This window comes from Chaetodon auriga, chromosome 19 (assembly GCF_051107435.1).
Source record: "Chaetodon auriga isolate fChaAug3 chromosome 19, fChaAug3.hap1, whole genome shotgun sequence".
NCBI lineage: Eukaryota > Metazoa > Chordata > Actinopteri > Chaetodontiformes > Chaetodontidae > Chaetodon > Chaetodon auriga.
Window position 1 is genome coordinate 18762081 of NC_135092.1, and position 22890 is coordinate 18784970.

Consider the following 22890-nt stretch of genomic DNA (forward strand, 5'->3'; position numbering starts at 1 on the left):
AAAAAGGCCATTTTTGCTGTGATTTGTATCAAAGATTACATATTTCTATTCAATGTTTAGCCCTTTTGTAAGTAGCTGAAAAAGCTTAATTGTAACCAATTTCACTTAAATGCTGCTTCCTCATGAAATGTTGATTACAGGGTTCAAATATTGCAGTTTTACTACTTTAACTTTTAGGATCTGAGTGCGCACTTCTTTCACCGCTGAAGGGTAATCACAGTTATTTCCTGAGCACCGCTGACCAAAGCCAAGGCCCAACGAGCTGTTTTGACACGTTAAAGTAGCGCAAAATGTCAACGGAAGCTGAAAGATGAAATCCGTCTTTCTGGCTCGTGCCGGACACCTCAGCCGTTGAACCAGGGGAACAAAACAAACCCCGAAGACTAAAGACACCAAAGCTGGAGCATCAACTGGCATCGGCAGCCTCCGCGACAGAAGGTCGAGGAAACATTGGCAGACGGTCGCGCTGGGAAACATATCTAAGGTCTTAAAACATACAAAAAAAAGGAGCTATTTCAGGCTCATCTACCAGCCTTGTTAAGACAGAGATGTAAATAGTACAAACTGCCAACAGTGCTGCCATTACGCGGCATATCATCCCCTTATGATGTGACAAATGGTGCCCTTTTTAATGAAGCCATCGGGGAAATCACTCCGAGGTAGGACGAGAACGGTGCACAGACGAGCTGCACGGTGTATCTGCAGCAACACGCATCTAGACTTTGCTTGATTCTGCTCAACCATATTTGCATATTTACGTAATAAGAGCAGATATAATCATCAAAAAAGAAAAAGTGAATGAAAGTTTCTCTTTAACATCTGATCGGTTGCACGTGGTGGCCACATCAACACACACACACCTTCAGTTCAAAGAGCAAAATTAACTTTATTTTCTGTATATTTTTTGCTATCAATTCATTTCATTCATGTGACTGATCACTGTTAATAATCTACTTTATCAAATACACACGGCGGTGGATATATTAGTCCTACAGGATGTATGGCAGAAACACGGTGAGGTCACTGCACGTGCCGAACAGCTGCCCCGCTGCAGGTGTTAAAGTGATTCGTTAGAGGGTCCTTTGTGTAACACATCACGTCATTATTGGTCTGCATGTCACAAACTCATCCTAAAAAGAAAAAAAAAAAAAAATCGTGCGATCACACACTGGTTAACCTTCGATTACAAAAGCCGTCTGAATCACATCACAGAAACACTGCAGCTGTCTGCATTGTGAAACGTTGTGCCATGCAATTACTTCTGAAATCGTCAATTCCCAATGGCAGTTGTGTGGCTACTAAGTAATCATCCTAAAAACGTGTTTGCTGGAGGTCTGAGGCTGCCTGACTGGAATAGCTGCTGAACTGAAAGAGGATAAGTGGCGGCGTGGCCTTTTCCCTTTGAATACTTATTCACTTAACTCATCACTAATGGGCTCACGGAGCTAGAACGCACAGCTGAGCCACTGGCTGGGAATAGGCTCTCACCATTGAGCTAAACACAAATAAATGCAGTACAGTGTACACACAGAGACACACACACACACACACACACACACACACACACAATATGCCCACACAAATGCTCAGTCACCCTCACATCCATTTCTGTGCAAATGTAATAGTTCAAACAGTTGTTGTGCAAATTCAAGAATATAATACACACACTGAGGACCGTCCCTTCCACCCTTTTACTGTACTTATGTGTGTAAATGCATTAAAATATAAAGCCGGAGCGTCTAACATTATCCCTGAAAAGAATGTATCGGTGCACGTGTTGCCGGACGAAGGTGGAGGGAAGCGAATAGCTGCCCTGTAGAATCAGTAAGGACATTAAAAGCAGCCTGAGCCTCCTCCTGACTGGACCACACTGTTCATACTTTATAGCATCAGGAGGGGAGGAAGAAACGCTCCTCACCTCCCTCGCTCTATATCCACTCCTGTCCCCACCCGCAGACATCTTCCTCCTCTGAAAGGAAAAAAAAAAAAAAAAAAAAAGCAATCAGGCATAGAACAGTCCTCCTGCGAGTCAGCCGGCAGGGGTCCGGCTAGTCCTTCTCTCAGCTCCCATCACACCCCCCTTGCGGGAGCTGCGGAGGAGAGGTGGATACGTAATTTTCCTGCTCCCGCGGAGAAGGCTGACGGCAGTGTTTGGGAGGACGAGCTGAGGCCGTCTCTCGTCAGTTCTCCACGTTGGCCCTGAGTGTGCGAGGCTTGAGTCTTTGATGCAGCCGGTAGTCCTGGCTGGCGGCCCTTCGCAGGGGAGCCGGAGAGTTGAGCTGAGGGTTGCCGGGGCCCAGCGTCTGGGTCTTGTTGGCTCGCGGCAGCGCCCTGCTGCAGCTCACGGAGCGCCTGTCCTCGACGGCGGTCGGGGACTCGAGCTGAGCCTCGCACAGCGCCAGCAGTGACGTCACCTGCTCCCGCAGCGCCAGGGATTTGAACCTGCGAGCTGCCAGGTAGAAGAAGGCTTCCACGAATGCTTGTAGCCCCATACCTGAAACAGAAGGTGTGGGTGAGGTGAGGCTGGAGAAAATCCAGGGTTCCCACTCTTTTCTAGAGTTTTCCAGGACTCTTCAAGGACAGTTTTAATGATGATCTAGCTGCTGTGACAGACAGTCATTGCACCATGCACTAATATGTTCCTCTGTCAGAGTCTGATTTAAAGGAGTTCACAGGCAGAACGTTCAGATGTTCTGCTGTCACTACTTTTACTGTCTCCTCCTGTTTTTCTTCATTTCTTGCCTTGTTTTCATGCCTTTCATTCATAGTTCATGCTCAGCTAAAGGAAAATAGTGTTGAAATTTTCCAGCACATTTGACTTTTTCTCTCATTTCCCGTCTGTTTTCCATGACCGGAAAATAAGTCAACTGCTCTCCTGCTTTTCCAGGACATGTGAGGACCCTGAACGTGTAGAGGGAATAGAAAAATGACATGAAAGTGCAAGAGCAGTTTAAAATTTGGGGAAATTGGCTGCATCTAGCATGCATATTAGTAGCTTATTGGCTCTTCATCATAAAGAAGTTCTTAATTCCTCATACTGGGAGTTCCAGTTATTGAGGGTTCGGGTTTGCTTATTAACATGGTAATTTATGGACAAGAAATTCCAGTAAGCACTATCAGTAAGCAGTAATTAGGAGGTTATTGAGGGAAAACTATTACTAAAAGGCTCAGTGGTTGTAAAATCTGGTCATGCAGAATAAAGCATTAAGAAGCTCTTTATAAAGAGCAATAAAGAACCAACCGCTGCAGCGCTCACATGCACGCTGAAGGCAACAGATCATAATGAACAGGTGCACCTTAATATAAAGAGCTACCAAACACATGCAGTCAACAGACCAGAATGATGGGAACTGTTTTTAGGTGTTGTCCTTTCTAAAATAACTTCGCTCTCTTTGTCTTCGTCTCTTGTGAAAACGCCCTTGACAGCACATTTGAGACGCTCAGATAAGAATAATTCAGGTATTAATACACGGCTAATTTTAACGCACATGAAGTGTATGTTTGCAGTTTCCTCCTCTCACGCTCATCAAACCTTGAACTGCTGCTGCTTTTAAAGGGTACAGACACGAGACCAGCCGGTGTGATCCTTTTACTTCTACAGTTTTCAGATCTCAAGGTCTGAGCATCCAAAGGTCGAGGGATGGATGACAAAACAGTGAAGCTGAGCGGAAAACAGGCAGGAGCTGAGCGGGAGCTGGGCTTTTACCCGGTGGTCTCCCTAATATTTCATACTACAGCCCCTGTTATTCTCGACCTGCAAGAGGAAGACGAATGAGCAAGGAGAGGAAAAAAAAGGAAATAAAATCAAAAAACGAATGAGGTGTCAGCTCACAGCGGGCTAACGTGGCGAGCCGGTCGGCCGTTTGCTGTGGGATTATTAACACTGCTCCAAATCACAAGAAGAGTCAGCATTTACAGAAATTCCTTCATGAGTCCTTTGAAAACTTTGCCGCACATCCCAAAGAAAACTTTATTAAAAAAAAAAAACAAACCTCGTAAATATGAGTTCACCACAAATCCTGCGGTGCGCACACAGAAATAACAGACTGACTTCAGTCTCCCTGAATACGCATGAGCTCGCTCTAAATTCAGCCCACAGCCTCCTCCGTGCAGGCCCTTCCATCCCGGTCCATGTGATCTCCATCCATCCGCTTCGCCTCGCAAACATTCCTCGCAAGGTGCAGCGTCTGAATAATTCATGCCGGATACTCTCTCCGCTGTCACATTGTGATCTCGGCTCATTTCAATTACGGTACACAGTGTCAGAGGGAATCTGACAAAGAATGACACGCAATTATCTCCCAGCGCGTTATTTGCTCCGAGTCTCAAGGATACGCCGCTCTCTGTCCTCTACATGTTGTTTTCTTGTGGCGGTTTTGTTTGTCGTATTCGTGTGTGTGTGTGTGTGTGTTACCTGCTTCTCTAGAGTCGGGCGTGGCCCCTGACCAGCGGCGTGTGATGTCTATGTAGAGGATGTCCACTGAAGCCATGGTGAAGTTACTGTTGCTCAGTTTACAGGTCCTGAAAACAAGCAGGACATCCCAGGTGTCAGTCCACGCCTTCCGAGTCCAACTGGAATCACATGTACTCGTTTCTACTTGCAGTCAAAGACAAGTCAGCGTGTGTCTCATTGACGTTGACCAGCAAAGTGTTTTTTATCACTAAAAGGAAGGAAAAGTTGCCTGATATCAGACGGTTTAACACTTGACGTGTTCGTGCCTTAACACTCGAAGGTTAGCGCCAACCGCTGCAGCTCCAAACATCGGCCCTCCCACAAACTGTCATGTCGGCTTGGAGTATTTTTTAGTTTCCTTTTCTGCAGCACTTGTTGTTTCTTTAAAACACGGCCTCGGTTCGGTCTAGAAACGGCAGTAATTGCGTCCCATTTTGCTCTGTTTTGTTTGGCTGAATAAGGAGGACAGGCCGTCTCAAACTCTTTTATTATTCTGTTGGTTTTTATGCTTCGAGAATTAATGTTTCATATAACTAATGTGCCGCGAGAATTGTTTAAATAAAACGCTGACCGAAAAAAAGACGTGCGTTTTATATCTTACTAATCATTAATGATGGTTAAAATGCCTCAGATTTGCAGCCGCAGTCTGAATGAACACGTGTTTCTCTCTCGCGCTGACCCAGTTTTCGTGTATTATATGAACGCCTGTGTGTTTAAATGAAGCTGTATTATTCCACTCGTCAGCTGTCATGTATCTGTGCTTGTTTGGCACTCCCTGCCTTCGACGTGTTGGTTTCCTGATGTTATGGATTTGCTTGTGTTGTATGGAGATCAGCTTTGATTTATCTTATTTGGCCTTTTTCTTTATGTGCGGATGCCAGGAAGATTAGCTTAGGCAGAAGCCAACAGGGATGCCAGTAAATAAACAAATGAAGTCTGTACCTGATGAAGGTTCGGAAGGCAGTGGGGCCCAGACGCATGTTGCCTTTGACCCCGAGGAAGCGTATGAAGAGCGCTGCGATTCGCTCCACCAGCCGCAGGTGGCTGAACTGCTTGGTGTACTTGGGGTAAACCTGCTTCAGGCACAGCGAGGGCAGAGCTCCTTCGTCCGGGCTCCTCTCTTGTGTTTCTGCCTCCACGGGAATCTCCTCGCCGTGTTCAGCTCTAGGCTGGGAACTTTGGCCGTGGAATGAAACAAAAACAACAGATTATCATTCATTTTACTGCGTTGTATTTCAGTGACATGGTTTAACCGTATCAGCAAGTTGATGGAAGATTTAAGCAGAAGATCTGAAGATTTATGGACAACAAAATTTCCTACATTTACGGTTCTACTGCGTGCTGCCCGGCATTAGGGCTGAATAATGGCCTTCAAGCTCTGCAGGACTGAAGCACAAGACCGTGAGGCCAACAACCGAGAGCTTCAGTCAGCTGAGTAACAGACAGCCGACCACCTGATAAACGCACCACGCTTTTCACTTGAGTCTGCACTTACAGTCGGGCTTGGCAGGGCAAACAGGAAGAGTAATGTTGTATGAAGGGTAAATAACCCTCTTTTCACTCGCACATCTCACCGCCGCCGCACAGCCTTTTTGCCATCTGTGCTTACATCAGCAACATTTAGCTGCATCAGCAGCAAGATGCATCTACATGCGTCGCAGTTAGAATCTCAAAATCAGCTTTGAATTCTTATGGAGAGAAGATACTTAAAGGCATGCTCTGCAGGATTTGTTCGTTGCTGTTTGTCAATAAAGTTGGCCCACCTTCCTCAGCTCAAGTAGCCAGAGAGAGAGAGACAGAGAGAGTCGTGGCGGTCGAGCGAGCTAGAGAGTGAATGAAGAGAGGCAGCGGTGTTAGCGAGAACAAAGCTGTCAATCAAAGACTTAAACTTTATTTTCTGCTTGTTCCGCGGCGGTTACACTCAAAAGCACAAACAAACACGCCCACGCCTCCGCACGACCTTGTGGGAAGGTGCCGCATTGGCAGATTCTGTGTGAATGCAGCTGAAGTGGAGGCTTCATCCTCTCCGCTCTGCGTGTGTGTGAGTTCAGCCTCGCCTTCGGTCAGACGGATACGCAGACCTGCGGCCCTTTAAGCACCCATGACAGACCCACAGACAAAGACCCAGACTGCCAGTCAATAGCAACTACTGATGGTGGACAAATTGTGCTTTTAGAGCTAATTATTGACCTCACGTCTGATGCTCTGAATGCTGAGCAGGCAGACGTGTAAAAGCACTTATGTCAGTTACTTAAGCGGGCAAGAAGAAGTCCACGGACCACAGACTGAGCCAATCGCTGTGTGGCACAAAGGTGGTAGTTCAGAGTAAATAAGGAAGTACAACTTGGTTTCAGTGAGGTCAGTTTTTATGAGGCAGGAAATGTGTTCAATACGTCTGGTGGGCTTCACACGTCGACTTTGAGTGACAGCTGAAAGTAAACTAAAGTGTTTTTTTTGTGTGTTACCATTAACATTCCACAGAGTACCTTTAAGGGCCGAACTCGCCAAAATGACTTTAAGTCTCTCCACCAAAGAAAAGAAAAGCTGTCTGAGCGTCACAAACAGTCTGAAGGGCCTTTTTGTAATATCAGTTTTTGATCCATTAGATCAAATAAAAACTAAAAGTACCCTGAGGAGTTTACCTCACAGCTGCTTACATTCAGGCATTGTGTGCTGAATACATTTCCTTCCTCATAAAATATCTGCGTTTAAAAAAAGAGAAACTCTCATTGTTTTACATTCATGTTTGCCGGCTGTGTCTTCCCTGCATTTTTCTGCCATAGCGCCACGTTTCTTACCGCCGCCTGCCGATGGAATAGTGGAGAACCGATGGCACGTTCCTCGCTCCTTACCTGACACTCGCCGCCAGCTATCCCATTGAGCTTTTCTTGAGGGATCTGCCACCTCTCATAGAAAATGAATGGACGCACATATACCCTCATATAATATGTGCACACCGAGTTTGATTGACATCTCCCTGTTAGTCATGCTGCACCTGTTGCTGTAGGCCAGTACCAACTACACCTTTATCATTTCCATTAGTTCATGGGTCCAGTGACCTCAAGCAATGCTCACCATACCCACCTGAGCAGAGGGATCAGCCAGTATGAGTGAAAACACCTTGCTGGTGTGCCGGGCCTTTAAGGACAACTCCTATTGTCAACACGCGTCCACGCTAACGCACAAGCAACCGAGAGAAAACAGACCGCGGCACATTCGCGAAGAGGGGATACAGTACTGAGGCAGGTTCTTTCTCCATGAATTAGTAAGCAGTGTGAATGACACTGAGAGAGCACTGCTGAATGTTTAATAGAATCAATCATCCCTCAGCAGCCAGAGGGACACCACCCACATCTATTTAGACAGGACAGGCTCGGCTAAAAACGGACACATCTTCAACAGAAGCTGACAGCCAGACAGACAGTGAAGGGAACGTCTCCAAACACTCCCAGCAGACGGAGAGAGGAAACGATGGAGGAGAAGCGAGAGGGGAAAAGGTGAAGAACGGCAGGTTATTAAAAAGGCATGCAGGGGCCTGGTGCCAAATGTTAGCAGAGTGTATACAAGGAGGAGCAGGCCTAATTCAGCTGTCATTATCTGTAGAAGTGCCATTTCTGGCCTCCTGGTGAATGAATCTGCAAAGCTTTTGCACACTTGTCTCTATTTTAGGAATATGAACCGTCTGAATCTGCAGCTCCCGCCCGGCTTTACAGAGCCTTATAGCCAGTTTCAGCTCGTTACAGCATCTTTACTGTTCGCTCTCATAGCGCTATTTTCAGATGCAGCAAGCCGACAGCAAAAAGAGCTCAAAAGACCCAGCGTGCACTGCCTGCTCAGCATCCAACGACAGACAGACACAGTTAGAGACCAACGTAATGAAACTCTGTGACTGCTGGACGTGTTCGATCTACATCTTTAAGTCCACCCTATCAGCCTAAAGGTGTTATGTCACTGTTTAAAGTGGTGGTTGTGAGCAGGTATTCAAAGCGTCCACAGTGCCACAGTGAGGTCTCAGCTTTAAAAACACTGCGTTTTGGACACATGGTTCCGCCTCAGTTTCTCTGGACTGCACTCAAATCCACCTCTGCACCTATTATTTCTTTTCATGCAGAGGATGTTTTTGCAATCGTGCCCCTTTTACCCTATTTTAAGGCATGTGCGCCTATGAATTTTAGCTTTTTGTTCTCGCCTACACTCACGCACACCTTTCATAATGGCTCATAAATCACCCTCAGAGACACCATACACAGGACTAATGAGCTGGGTGCCTGAAGTACATGTCTGAGAGTCACTGATACCATCACACCCTCCTCCTCCTAATTCCCCATTTATGTCTTCCCACTTTTCTCCCAAATGCCATCCCCTGGTCCCCTCCTTTTCTGCCATTTCTGAATTTTTAAATTTTCCTTCTCTCTCTTATATAAGCTCTCACTTCAGCTCTTAAAATGGCAACGTCGTTTTTTGACATGGCTGTACCTTTGTATTGTGTGCCTGGTCAGTTCTCACCTCTCTTTCACTTCATCTTGACGAGTTAAATTCATGCGGGGGTGACTTCAGTCTAAACTCTGCGCTCTGAATGACTGAATCCCATCCATCCCACTGCTGAACAGCTGTCAGCAAGTATGTTTACTTGCCGGTAGACCAGCTTTGCAGTAAACAAATGACTTAACCTCCCGCAGTGATGTCGGGAACATTTGTTCACGCTGTCAAACGCTAATGATTTTGAAAGTTTGCAGAAGAAAAAGAAGTCAAATCAGTCTCTCCCCATTAAAATACAACTGAATCTAAATCTATGCATGTGAATGTCAGCTTTAATCATGTCTTCTTATTAAAAGCTTTAAACCACTGGTGAATCAAAAGGCGGAGTTAGCTTCTCCTCTTCATTAGACATCAAACTGTTGGTAAAGCTTACATTATTTGTGTTAGCTTCATTTAACTTTCACATTCTGCAGTTACATGGATCTTAGGTTAAAAACTCAAATAGTATACATAAGTAATTTTTTTGGTATTTGTACTTCAGCATTTTCATTTTATGTTTCTACTCCATTGCATTTTAGAGGGAAATGTTGTACTTTCAACATTCCTGGCACCTAGAAAGCCCTCCCCTCAGACCATATTTGACGTTCCTCTCCTGCTAACTTCCACCTGATAAAAAGGGTCAAAGCATCAGAAAAACAGTGTTGAAGTGTGGACGGATGAAGCTGCAGCAGCTCTGCAGGACTGCTCTGAGTGCACAGACCACATCGATCATCACAGTGTACATCAACACTGACATCGTGCATCAGCAAATGTGTTGATGATGTTTTGATCACAAACACAATTAAATCATTCATCCAGCCAGAGAGCCTGGATGAATGGAGAAGCGAGGGCCCTATCCGGAGCCAAAAAAAAAAAAAAAAAGCTGCCTTTTGGTCAGGTGACAAGGAAGCATGCAATGCAACACCCGCAGAGCAAAACTGACAGCTGACATCAAGGAGGCAAAGTAGAGACATCAGCACAGATCCAGAACAATCCAGAACATCCCGGGCTGTGTGAGGCCAACCTGGACCCCCACCAGTTTGTATTCAGAGCCAACACATCCACAGATGATGCCATTTCCACTTATATCAGAATGCTGCTGGTTGATTTCAGCTCAACATTCATTCAACGCTATCTCACCCTTGAAACTGAAGGGCAAACTTTGAGAACCACACTCTGCAACTGGATCTTGGACTTCCTCACAAACAGACCCCAGACGGTTCAGATTACAGCAGCAACACTTCCTCTAGTCGAGTGCTCAACACCGGACCCTCCCAGGGCTGCAATCCCCAACACGGAGAGAACTCCGCTGTGACGCCACCACCATCACGGGCGGGATATCAAACAACAACGTGAAGTCATTTCGGGAATTCTTCTCAGATGGTTTCATCTGAATAGTTGTTTGAGGCCAAAAAAGAGGTAGAATATCCAATATTCCACAAAAAAAGACTTAAAATAGTTCAAACTAGGTCCAACTCAAACAGCTACTACAGTAAAATGCTTCATACACATTGACAGTCTACAGTAATGATGTCATATTTAATAATCAGATCAGTTTTCTACAGAATGAGGAATTTTGCTTTTTGATCCTTTTTGCATTTGCAGATGATAATAATGTACTTTTACTGAGGTAGTATTTTGAATGCAGGACTTGAAATGGAGTATTTCTACACTATGGTATGAGTACCGAGGACTTCCGCCACTGGCCAGTACCACATCCTCACACACCAATGGCTCAGTTTATTGTAGGTAAAATTCAATGTAAAAAGTGTGTTTTCCATCACACAAACAGGCAGAATGCAGCTGCCTCTGTGCCAATGTAAACACACACCGTGGAACTGGATGATGAGCGAGCTCTCTTTTTCCACCCACGTCGTTGGCTGCAGCGATGATTACATTTTTGGAGCCCATCCAATCTAATGGCTGATTTAATAAATATTAGCACTTGCTAGTTGGGACATAATTAGCATATTTCCCCGCTAACCACAAAACTCTGTCACTATCTGCAAAGCTGACGCACTCGCCTGCAATCACAATCAGACATGAATACTAAATCTTTGTGTTTGGGAAGCAAACATTTTCAACTGTGCTGAACCACAACAGTGCGCTGACTGCAGGAGATGACACACACAGATCGTTTGGCCAGAGGTTTTTTGATATTACAGTACTAATTTATGATATGTACTCCAGGAGGTTTAGCTAAAAGCCTCAGCTTCACGCTTCATCTTGTTCCACTTTCTAACTGCGTTCATTGATTAGCAGTAACAGTCTTGTTATTGTTAATCTGATTTCCTTATCTAATAGCTGAGAATCGGCTGCCTAATCATGAGCACCTCAGATCTTGATCTCTAACCACATCTCATACACTTCCAAACTACTCTCTGACAGACTGCTGTTGCTTACTGTTTCATGTCATAATTGTCTTTTAGCTATATTTGTTATTATCTCCCTAAAAATATAACTCCTCACAAACGATATTTTTCCCTCTACGTACAGTTCAGAGCTTTATTACCACTTCCACCCTGTTTAGTGTCATGGTATATGTCTGCAGACGTAAAGATACATGAGACTCTAAAAAAATACTGCTTGACATTATAACTGGCCTCACGTCATAAACCCTGTCCTCGTCGGTGTCACTTTTCGTCTACAGCTCACTATAAGCAGTGCTACACTTTTATAGACACACTGAATTATATCATATTAAAGATCACCGAGCTCCTTTCCACCATGACACACCTCGCCCCAGTCTGGATTTAAGCCTCTTTTCACCACATGACTGCAGACTGTAAATACTCTCTCACACAGAGCTATTTTATAAAGATATTCTTCTACTACTTAATTGGCTTTAGGAGGCTTAAAATTTGGAAAGTAAGGGCCCGTGTGGATCTAGAATAGAACAGAGAAGTAAACAGAGGTGTGTACAAACAGCAGAATGAGCCAGATTTAGAACACAATCACGCTCATTTGTCAAAAAGTGTAAATTATGAAGGGCTGCAACGAACAGTTACTTTCATTACAGCTCGGCTCTGACTGGACTGCTGTGGGTGACACTGACAGAGACACTGAAAATCTGATATATGATATGACACAACTGAAACAAACGTTTCCCATACGGACACCTCGATTTTCTTTATCTATCTTATGCACAGAGCGCAAGACCAGCATTGATACAGATACATCTGCAATAAGTCTGCATTGGTCACACCAATGTATCGGTCTTGCTGTAATTTTCCCTCTTGATGATCTGCATGCATTTTCTTGACCAATCAATTAATCATTTGGTGTATAAAATGTCATAAAATGCTGATCATTAATTTCTTAAAGCTCAGAGTGACATCTTCAAAACTGCTCATTTTGTCTGACCAGCGGTCTAAAACCCAAACGTAACACATTTATCATCACATTAGATGAAGAGGACGAGCAAATTCTCACAATTAAGAAGTCTGAACCAGAGAACGTTTGACATTTCTGCCGGAAAAATGACTCCAATGGTCAACTGATCCTAAAAACAAAGAGCTGCAGAGTAATTCTCTGTCAGTTGACTGACTGGGGAATCGAGTGTTTGTTGTTCAAGCACAAAAAGTGTGTAAAGACCCAGAAAGAAAGATTTTGAGTAACCCCCACTAACTCAGGGCCTGAGGTCTCAGTCAACATAAAAAGTATGAGGGACACTGGAATAAAGGATTAAGGTTCTCTAAAAGTGTGTACGTCCATAGGAATGAAATGAAAGGAGCAGAACTGTAAATGTATATGCTGCATTAGACTGTTGTGTAATTCATCCACTGACAAGTACAAAATGTGGTTTGACAGATTCCAGCCAGATGAAAACGCAGCAAACCAAGAGGAACGAGGATTAAACATATTATAGGCGCATTATGTCAATATGCTACTGGTTATGATTATAATAGCGGGTATTATCCCAGAGAAGGCATGCTTCTCACTTGCGGAACAAAGCGGACCGAATATCTGATATAGAAGATAATCTGGAGAGAAAGCAAGCAATAAGTGAGGGAGGGAGGGGAGAGAGGCAAGAAATGGAGATGGTGGTAGAATAGAAACAGTAAATCTTCTTGTCATAGAAGGAAAACAGATTGAGAGGGGAAAAAAAACACAAACTCTAATGGTGGGGGAGATTTATTGCCAGGCACCACACAGGGCCAGTCAGCCACAGAGACTCAGCCACCACACTTGTACAGTAATGTGTGAATTTCCACCGCGGCTCAGCTGAATTTAATTTTTCCATTTAACAGGCTTACGGGGAGCCGGTGAGTGCTGCAGAGCCAGGCTCCGAGGAGGGACGGGCAGAGTGAGATATCGTGCCCTTAAAAGTGGACGCTTAAGACCAGCAGACAAAGACCAGAGGATGTAAGATCTCCAACTCCAAACCGTGTGCTCACTGTGCGTGCGTGTGTGTGCGCGTGTGTGTGCGTGTTTACATTGAAGGTTTCTTGTGGCCAGGGTCCATAAGGCGCAGAGTGTCCCTGATCACACCCACTTTGACCTCTTTGTCAACTGGACTGGGAACATACTCAAAAACTCCTGGTGCCACCTGAAACACACACAAATATCTGTTACAGCAAAGTGAATAACAGTGATAACGATACCAGATTAGTGATCTTGATTTTCAGCCGCACCTCCTGCTCATGTTCTATTCTCATACTGGGGTTGGAGTTGACCTCGAGCAATACTGGCTTCAGGTTCTTCATCATCAGGATGTCGAAACCTAATATCTGAGACACGAACACATCCTTAAGTGTCAATGGTCCAGGTGGAAATCAATAGTGAACACAGAACAAGAGCTCGGTGGAAAATAGAAGAAATGCATTCAGTAATGGCTTTCTTTAAAAACTGGAAGATGTGTACAAAAAGTGAGGAAGCCCAGATGAAAACATATTTGGTCTGAAAAATTACAAAGGTACTGGCAAAAAATTAATTAAAGCGAATCATGACTCTGAGAGGAAACTCCTAAATCAACATTACACACTACCAACCTGGAAGCAAGTGGGTCCTGGTTTGCCAGGCGGTATATCAGCCTGATAGTACACTTTAAGTTCAGGCACCACGGCGATGACGGTCTTGATGACAAGCGCGATGATGTCCGACCACACCTTCTTGATGTCTACGCCTTTAGCCGCCAGCCTGTACAACACGCTGGAGAGGGTGCGCTTGCTGCCCGTGCTATGACTGTCTGAGTGCACGAAGTTGCCGCTGTGGACGTTGAGGGAGTAGTTTGTCAGATGCATGAAGACATGGCTGAGATTCTTCTGGCTTGGCTCCTGCACATTCAGAGTACGAGTGAGTGATTATCCGTATATACACGTTTCATAGATTCAAAGCAAATGAACAGCTTCACAGTTAGCATCATTAGCACCGTCATGGCTACCTGGTAGGGCTCTGTGCAAAAGCGTGTCAGGCCTTCCTTGGCAATGTAAATCTCCAACGGCTCCAGGGACTTTATCAACACGTAGAGGCGGATGTCGAACTTGAGCTTGTCAATGAGTAACGGCTTATGGATGTACTCCTGGACTACAGCCTGTTTGGCCTGTGAACCCGCCATGAGCTTCAGGTCACTGGGGTCACGGATGAGGTAGATGCCGTCCCCCTGAGAGCCCCCATCTGGCTTGACAATGAAGGTGGGATTCACTGTGGCATCGTTCTCCTTCACCATGCGAATCTGCAGCAGAAGCAGGAGTGAGAGAAGGTGAGGTTCTCAAACGCCCCACAGTTACTCGTAACACTTGATTCACACGGGTTTCATACGCTGTGCAACCTTCAAAACCACGGTCCCTGACTTTGAGTGATACAAAGCATTTTGAAAAAATGCCTCAGACCTGTAAAAAAAAAAAAAAAAGTCTTTTCAGGGGGAAGCAGTTTTGTCTGCTGTAAACTACAACAGGATGAAAATAGTGATGTTCTGCTGCCCCCTGCTGGATATAATGTTTACTGCTACTGTGTATCTGATGCCCTTAAATCAGAATTATTGACCACCCGCCCATGCACCTACATCACCACTTCAGATCAACACTGAGACTCCCTCCCTGATAACAGGAAGTGAGATTTAACCAGTCATGGACAAAATCAATTAAACTGCTTGTATATACAATTACAAATCACGATGTTGTAAAATAAGGGCATGCCACTGATAAAACTCCTGATCTACTTGCAAACCTGGCGCGGAGAAAAAGCTGTCATTTGCCAGGGAAACGCAGCCGGGGGATCGCTCGTCCTGCCACGTCCTCTTCACCCTCTTTCTCCCTGTCATAAGTGTGCACGCTCACTCAGCACTGAATTTCCTTTACAAGATAATCCTGCTCGATTCAACCATGAGTTAAGGAGTTCCAGACGACCATAAAGGGTCATTTTCATAAACGTGCTACAGTCTGTATTTCCACCTGAAGGAAAGTGAGCAACGAAGCGAGTGCATGACAAGAATTAAACAGGTGACATTATTCAGAGCGCTGCTGCTGTGAAGTAGCTCGGTTTTAACGGTGCACAGAGAGAAAAGAGCAGCGGTGGAAAGTGTCGTGTAAAGACACCAGCAGACTCCACAACTTCAGCATGTGTGTTGTTTACTGATGAAATATGACCAATTTTGAGACATATGAAAGGAGGCCTTCATGCTTTCAGCTGCAGCCGCTTAGAGCAGTCTGCAAAGGAAAAGACGTTTTGGCTGGTGATAGCAGGAAAAGCACACCTGTGACTAATCACATTAATGATGGCCACATTCCATTTCAGTGCTTCCAGGTCCAAGGCCATGCTGTTATGCTTGTTGACTTACAGGCAATCACAGATCGCAGGCGCTTAAATGGAATGTGGCCATCGTTAATTTCATTAGCAGCACTTATGCTGATGGCGCTGTGTCAAAATGTTCGCTGCCAAAAGGTTTATTTCAGCGAAGGAATTTGATATCTCCAGCTGAATTCAACACTATTGGAAATGCCCGAGCTTCTTCCAGCTAGCTTAGGATTTAATTATTGTTAACTATTGTTTAATGTGTTGCATGATTTTTTAATTTTTTTCTTGCAACGTTTTATCTTACTGTCTTGACCAGGCCAAATAAAAAAATGTTGCAATGTTTACACAAAAATTCACCTCAAATCTTCTCTCATCTTATTCTTGTGAGCTTCAGTCGATGCAGCATTTTCTGAAACGGTTCCGTGTCTGCTCAATTTCTACTACTACACATAGAATCCATGTTTCACTGCACAGACGTACATCAGTGCAAGCATTTATTTCAGTCAATGCAAACATGTCCGGTCATGATGCTTTTGTTCTGAAGTCATGCAACCGTACCTGTGTGGAAAACTGCTGGTACTCCTCAGGCAGGATCCAGGAGCGGGGATAGAAGTCGTACTCTTCTGGGAACAATTCCTGCATAGTCCGCACTGCCCGGCTCATGTTAATCTTCCTCAGCATTTCAATCATCCCTGCAATGCACAAAATACAATAAATGCAAAAGATTGCCTGAAAAATGCATCTTGGAAAGCACATTTCAAAGAAAATTACATTGATCTGGGAAAGCAAGTCTTTGGAGCATCTATGAGGATTTCCCAATAAACAGCCATGACATTCTGAGATGTAGATCAATATGACATGATGATGAAAGTGTCATGTAGTGTAAGATAAATGCAAGCAAGACCTCTCCAGTGATGTAGATTTGGATGTATGTGTCTTACCGATGCAATAATCTCTAGAGTCTCTAAAGGTATGATTACTGCCATGACATGAAGAGGTTAGCGTTGGAGCTATGAGGATCAGTAAGGCTTAAACGAAATCCCTACTACTGTTGTGCTTACATAATACTGAGTAATACACAAAGTACTGCGAGTTGATATAAAGCTAGCACTCCACTTACAGTTAGTGCAGTACTTTTAGCGTAGGGCGCTTTACATCAGCAGTAGGAGAGGGGAGAGAGGCAGAAGCGGTGAAATACCTGGGAATTTGTTCACCTGCCCTGAGACGATATTTTCATTGTCATGGAAGGACACGCCGTGCCAGTAGATATCACACGCTGCTCGTCTTCCCAGAGGAAACTGAAGAAAGGGACAGAGCGGTCAAAGTGGGAAATAAAAGATAATGAACAAAAACAGAGAATGATTAAAAAAAAAAAACATCTGTAAATGCAAAAGAAGGCTCAATCTGTTAGTATGACTCAGGACTTTGGTCAGGTGTTTGCCCTTACGGTGACCCCGGAGTGCAGGGATAAGCTTGCCTAAAGATGGTAGGTGGCGTGTTTGGTTGTGATGAGCTGGGAAACAGGAGAGGAAGTGACACTATAAAAGGATTTACAGAGGTAGGAAATCCGACTGGCACAAAGCACAGCTTTTGTCCTCTACACCTCTGCTGCTGCCCACATTCACACTCCAAACTTCACATTATGCAACCAATGAGCTGCTACAATGATGTCGAAAGGACGGGATACACAGGACAGCATTTCCATTTAATTTTCCATCTTGCTCAGCTGTATCCAAACTTGAGCTGTTTTTCTTTCTACTGGAACTATTTGGACCCCTGACGACTGCATCAAATCTATTAGGACAGCTTCTGCTTCCACCTCTCCCACACACTGCTGCCTCTCACCTCTCTGCATCAACGCTCGATCCACTTTTCATTAATGGAAAAACACTGCACAAGCTTAACCGACAGCTGAGGCCTATTATTGGATGTTTTCTCCCTGTGCCCTGTCCAATCTCAATTCAAGAAGTTTCAGCTTTCGAACAAACGGGCTTGTGTTTGCATTAACAAAGACTTGAGTCTGTCTTTAACTTTATTACAGGACTCTGTATCGACCTGCATTGAAAGGTCAGCAGCATATCGTCACCCCTCTTAAATTCGACTCTCATATGAGCCACCCCACTGCCCGGCTATCGGATAAGATCTGTGACAGAGCCGCATCTCATTAATGAGTTAGCATGTGAGCGTGTGAAACAGGGAAACCCTGCCTGACAGCCAAGACCTGCTATAAATACTGCCACAGAAATACCAGCGTATAACTGTGTAATCGCATGAGGGAAGGACGTCAAATTAATTTGAGTAGCTTCTAGGGATCAAGCCCAAAAATAGCCATCTTGTGTATGCTGTAAGTCCTGTGACCTAATCATGAGAAGGCCAAGTTCATTTTCCGAGCCACTTTGTGAATGACAGCGCTCACTGAAGCCCAGTCAAAGGACAACGTCTTCCACCGTATTTCAATTTCAAATTCAATTCTGTAAACAGCATTTATATTTTCATTTATCCAGATTATGATGTCTCTAATCAAGCAACAAGGCTGCGACCACGTGGCAGGACTGTTAAAATGAACGCGCTTCGATTTAAAATGTCGGCTTGGACTGTGGGATCCTGATCAAACTACCGAGACTGTGATTAAACGCACGGTTATTCAGCTCATTTTCTGAAACTGTCACTCAAACCCTCAGGCTTGCCATTCTCTCGCTCTGCATCAGAGAGGACTAACAGTCTATTGGATTAGAGGAGCTTAAGGCTAATCATTTCCCACTGTATGCCATATGCTGAAAGTCAGCTGACAGCTGTCTCTCAGGCCAGAAAGTACTGCAGATGTAGAGATGCAGTAGTTTGGATGTAAATAGACCTCAAGGCCAAATGTACAACTCATCAGTCACTAAGATTAAAACCTCCAAAGGTACTGATGAAGGCATTTTCACCAATCAATGTCCATTTCATAACTGACAGACAAACAGAGCAAAGCTGCTGGAGCTTCAGCTCCTTCGAGGTGTTGATGGGGGTTTTCAAAATGGTACAGTATCTGTAGCGCCCTTGACTTTGCTGGGGGTGGAGCGTGAGGACAAAGCCTTGTAATGTATAGGCCTTCTGTCTACTGACACCAGACCTGGAAAGGTTTAAGTGTCACTGCGTGGTCACTGGTGACAGGCAGAGTCTTTGCTTCACCTGGCTCACAGCACTGCCCTTCTTTACTCCTCATGCATAATGGAGGCCGTGTTAATAATGGCTGATAGCAGGTATTAATTGCATCGCATTCAAAATTGACCAGCTGGTGTTTGTGGCTCGGGGGAAGAAGACTGGATCAATTAGCTGTCTCATAAATCTTTTAAAGTTGTTGCTTCTCATTTAGAACAACTTTCACCCACGTCCTTCCTCTGTAATTTTATACGTTAGAGGCGCAGAAACTGACATTGGCAGGTTGTGGCTGGGTTAAAGGGAATCCTGTTAGCAATGTGCCAAGTGTTCAATCAACGACGTCTTCAAACTGTGATAGGGGTACTGGAATAAATGGTTTTGGTCTATAAGACTTGAGTGAAACCACCAAGATCAACAGATGACGTCATTAAATGTATCAGTACAAACACAAAAATTTACTATCATGTCAGAGGGGAAAGGCAGCCATTTCTCCCACATGTGAAGCTGTAACCATCAAATGTTTAATATTTTATTCCTGCCTGATACGATGATTAACCAAGTCCATATTAATGAGAACACTGATTGCACATGAACTTGCAACACTTTATAAAGCTGAAGCCTTAATGTGCGTAATGATTAGCTTGACTTTTAGCTATATCCTCCCTTGACCCAGGGCCTTCACGGGAATTACAAACCAATATTATGACGACAAAGTCTTGGCCTTGTCAAAATCTGCCTAAAATACACAGTCGTATGAGCAGAAAGGTGACCACACTGATCCTTTTTTCATATAGATTATAAGTTAATGTTCAATGACATTTAATGGACGGAAAGATCCATCATACGTTTAGACAAAGAGAAACAATCGCACACGTCTTAATGAATCCACTCCTTCACCATCAAGCCTCCTGTCCATTTTCTGAAAGCTCTTTTTCGCCACCAAGTGCTGTACTATAAATAAATCAACTGAAATGGTTGTCTAACTGCCGGAAATGTGCTGCAGCCTCGAACATATAAAGCATTTTGTGTTTAGAGCCTGTTTCCATAGATTAGATTAATAAAAGTCCGAACTTAAACACAGTCATCTTCACAAGTGCAAACTTTGCATTAAATAAAGACAGAATTTAAGATGAAGTATGGAAACATTTCTTAGGACACCTACACAGACTCACATTTAAGTTCCAGCTTCTGAAAAGCTAGCTTTGTGATTCACATTGTGCAGAGATACTGCCTCTCGCAAAGTTTCAGCTCTTGGATGACTGAGAGAAGAAACACAGGGGCAAACTCTTACATCATGCTGTCTAAAGCTGTATGCAGAAAGAATGGGTTTCCAGGGAGAGGCTGGTTAATGTGATCACTGCCAGGTTGATTTTAGCCCTGTCTTAAATGTCCATCATAGAGATGTTTCTAGGATGCAGCAGTTAAGATTCTCTTGTCTTTTACTGGCTGTTAAATGTCAGAAAAAGTCATCTCAGATTATAGTAACACAATACAGAGTGATATCCCTGAAAACTGTAGGAAATGTGCATTATTTGCCTTTTCTCCTAGTTCTGAGCACAGATTCACTCCAGGCAGCCTTTGCTTACTGTATGTGTGACCTCCACAACAAAGACACGTATGTAAAGGGCAATAATGTAACACTATCCCACACCCTCCATACATGAAGCTTATGGTCATATCATAAGCAGAGCCATGCCATCAAGAGCCATGCATATATGGGTTTTCATTCCAGTTTGACCAGTGGATGAATAAAGCTGCTGTTTAAACACCTTGAACCAGCGAGGACGAACTGTATCACTGAAGGGGCGTGCAGCTGCCTTTAGCTAAAAGAAAAAACTGCAAACATATGGTTCAAACTAGCACAAGAAGAACAGCAAGACAGAGACTGTCATCTATGCACATTCGTGACAGATGCTAAGCTGCTTGTCATCTGAATGAAACCCTGCTCCGAGCAGCTGATGCCAGGGATCCTCACTGGATCAAGCTGTGCACTGCTGCTCAGGTAAACCAGCTCCCTGGTGTTTCACTGGAAAGAAACCTGCAAAGCAAATGGGTGAACAGCACAAGAGCAAGAAACAAAGCATCGTGTTGCACACCTCTTTCCACTTCAGCTGCTTGATGCTTAACTTCAGTGCCTCCAGCGAGGTTTTGGCTTTTGCAGTATCCACCGTCACCGGCCGTCTCTTCCTCCCAAGTTTGAATCCGTCCTCGTGGCGTGCTTCTTGAATGTTTTTGGATGGATGGATGGTTGCATAGTTCCCATTAGTCTCTGACTTGCTCTGCAGGATCTCTCCAGTTCCTTTGATGTGAAGTGTACTATCGTGCCCTGGTCTATTCAAGTTTTTTCCAACATGAGCAGACACTACAGACCCATGCGATGACAGATCTGAGATGTGTTTGCCACAAGAGCTGTTGTCATCTTTTCCCAACTTACTACGACCTTTACCCCTTTGTTTACAGGTGATGGGGGTGTTGGATGCATCTCTGTTAGCTAAGGTGATGCTGGAAGGGTCTGGTGAGACGGAAGCACGGAGAGAAGACACTGGAACCTGCTCCTCGGCGTCCTCATGCTCCTTCTCTGCATCCTCACCAAGAGATTTCATTTGCTCGAGTTGAACCTTAACTTTTACATAATGATCACTCATTATGCGAAATGCTACGAGCGACGCTGCTTGGCAGGGCACAGTTGTACCACGGAGTGCAATAATCCGACGCCGGCAAACTAACGTTATTCTGAAATACTGTAGTACGCATTGCTAGCTTAAATGGCTAATTAAACAGTAAAAGCCATTATGCTTCTGTCCGGTTATTTCCCAAACAGAGTGAGTGAGCACACCGTGGAAATATGCTCACAGCCTTCAGCGCTATCTAGCTGCTTGCCGGCTAAGGAGATAACGCTAGCTAACGCCGTCTGCCAGCTAGCCACGATAAATCCATGAGCAACTTCAAAAGGCGCTGTCTTAACCTATGCTAGCTGCTAAAGGTGGCAGCACTTGTAGGCAACACCGGAGCTAGCTACTTCCAGATAAGCTAAACCCGACGTTAGCCTGTCAAACTTCATTCAGCTAACATATGCTCTTTTGCCGTTACCGATACTGCCCTTTAACTCATGACAGACTTTACCTTCCGGGTACCGTTATGTACTTCTCCAGCAGTGACCAGCTCGGCAAAGATGTCCACAGTCATCTGCTCTGTGTGTCACCGCCTGTGTTGTGAGGGAGCGGTAGCTCGGCAACAGCAGAAGGCAGAGCAGCCCGTCGTCCAGCCTCCATCTGGTTTGATCCCATCTGATGCTGCATTCTGAGCTCCTCGTAACCGCCGGCTCTCACAAGGCGCCGTGGCTCTGTGACTTATCGTCCATTTACCTTGCATAGAAACAGGGTTCTGGTATCATTTACGGATGCAAATGTAAATCCGTGTTTGATTTCTGTAGACCAACGTGTGTTTTTCAACCGCATGCTTTCATTGCAGAAAACAAAAGCGACAGTAACCCCGTCAAAAACCAAAATAACCACGCAGATGAAACATAAAGCCGACTCCAGCAGCGTGTACTTTGGCCTGTTCATCTGTTAGTTTCACAAGTGGATGGTCGGCACTGAAAACTTGTGAATCCCTACTATTTACCTTTTCAATTGCCTAGAAGTGTAAATATTCCGACGGCGCCTGAAGGCAATAAGGGAATGCCATGTTTAAGTGTCCCCCTATTAGAGCAAAGAATGATTCAATATGCTCCACCAAATATCATCATTCACCTCCCTGACAGCTATATTTAGTACTGTGCTGTGTATATGATGAAAACAAGGATTTTTCGTTAATAGGGTAAACCTGTGTTTGATGTGTTTTGGGACATTTATTCAACCAACAAATAGCAACCAAATAGCAGTGCTTTCAACTGCCCTGCATCTGAAAGGATACTGGCATGTGCTTACCTGTATTTAATTCAATGGCCATGTGTTATTAAAGGTTTTTTTTTAAATTCTCTTCCTGCTTGAGTGCCTCAGACTTCTCTAACATGTATTCTTGTATATGTGTGTGATGCAATG

General features: G+C 44.4%; 1 protein-coding gene across 1 annotated transcript; it reads right to left on the bottom strand.

Annotated features, from left to right (window-relative positions):
- Positions 1 to 863: 863 nt before the first annotated feature.
- Positions 864 to 21989, bottom strand: ttll11 (tubulin tyrosine ligase-like family, member 11). The gene is made up of 10 exons (XM_076758659.1): positions 20944 to 21989; positions 16905 to 17004; positions 16265 to 16398; positions 14355 to 14645; positions 13963 to 14247; positions 13606 to 13701; positions 13408 to 13520; positions 5396 to 5629; positions 4415 to 4521; positions 864 to 2494 (listed from the first exon to the last, which is right to left on the bottom strand). The coding sequence occupies exons 1-10, from the start codon at positions 21490 to 21492 to the stop codon at positions 2181 to 2183; spliced, it is 2223 nt and encodes a 740-aa protein (XP_076614774.1). The 5' UTR covers positions 21493 to 21989; the 3' UTR covers positions 864 to 2180.
- Positions 21990 to 22890: the final 901 nt, after the last annotated feature.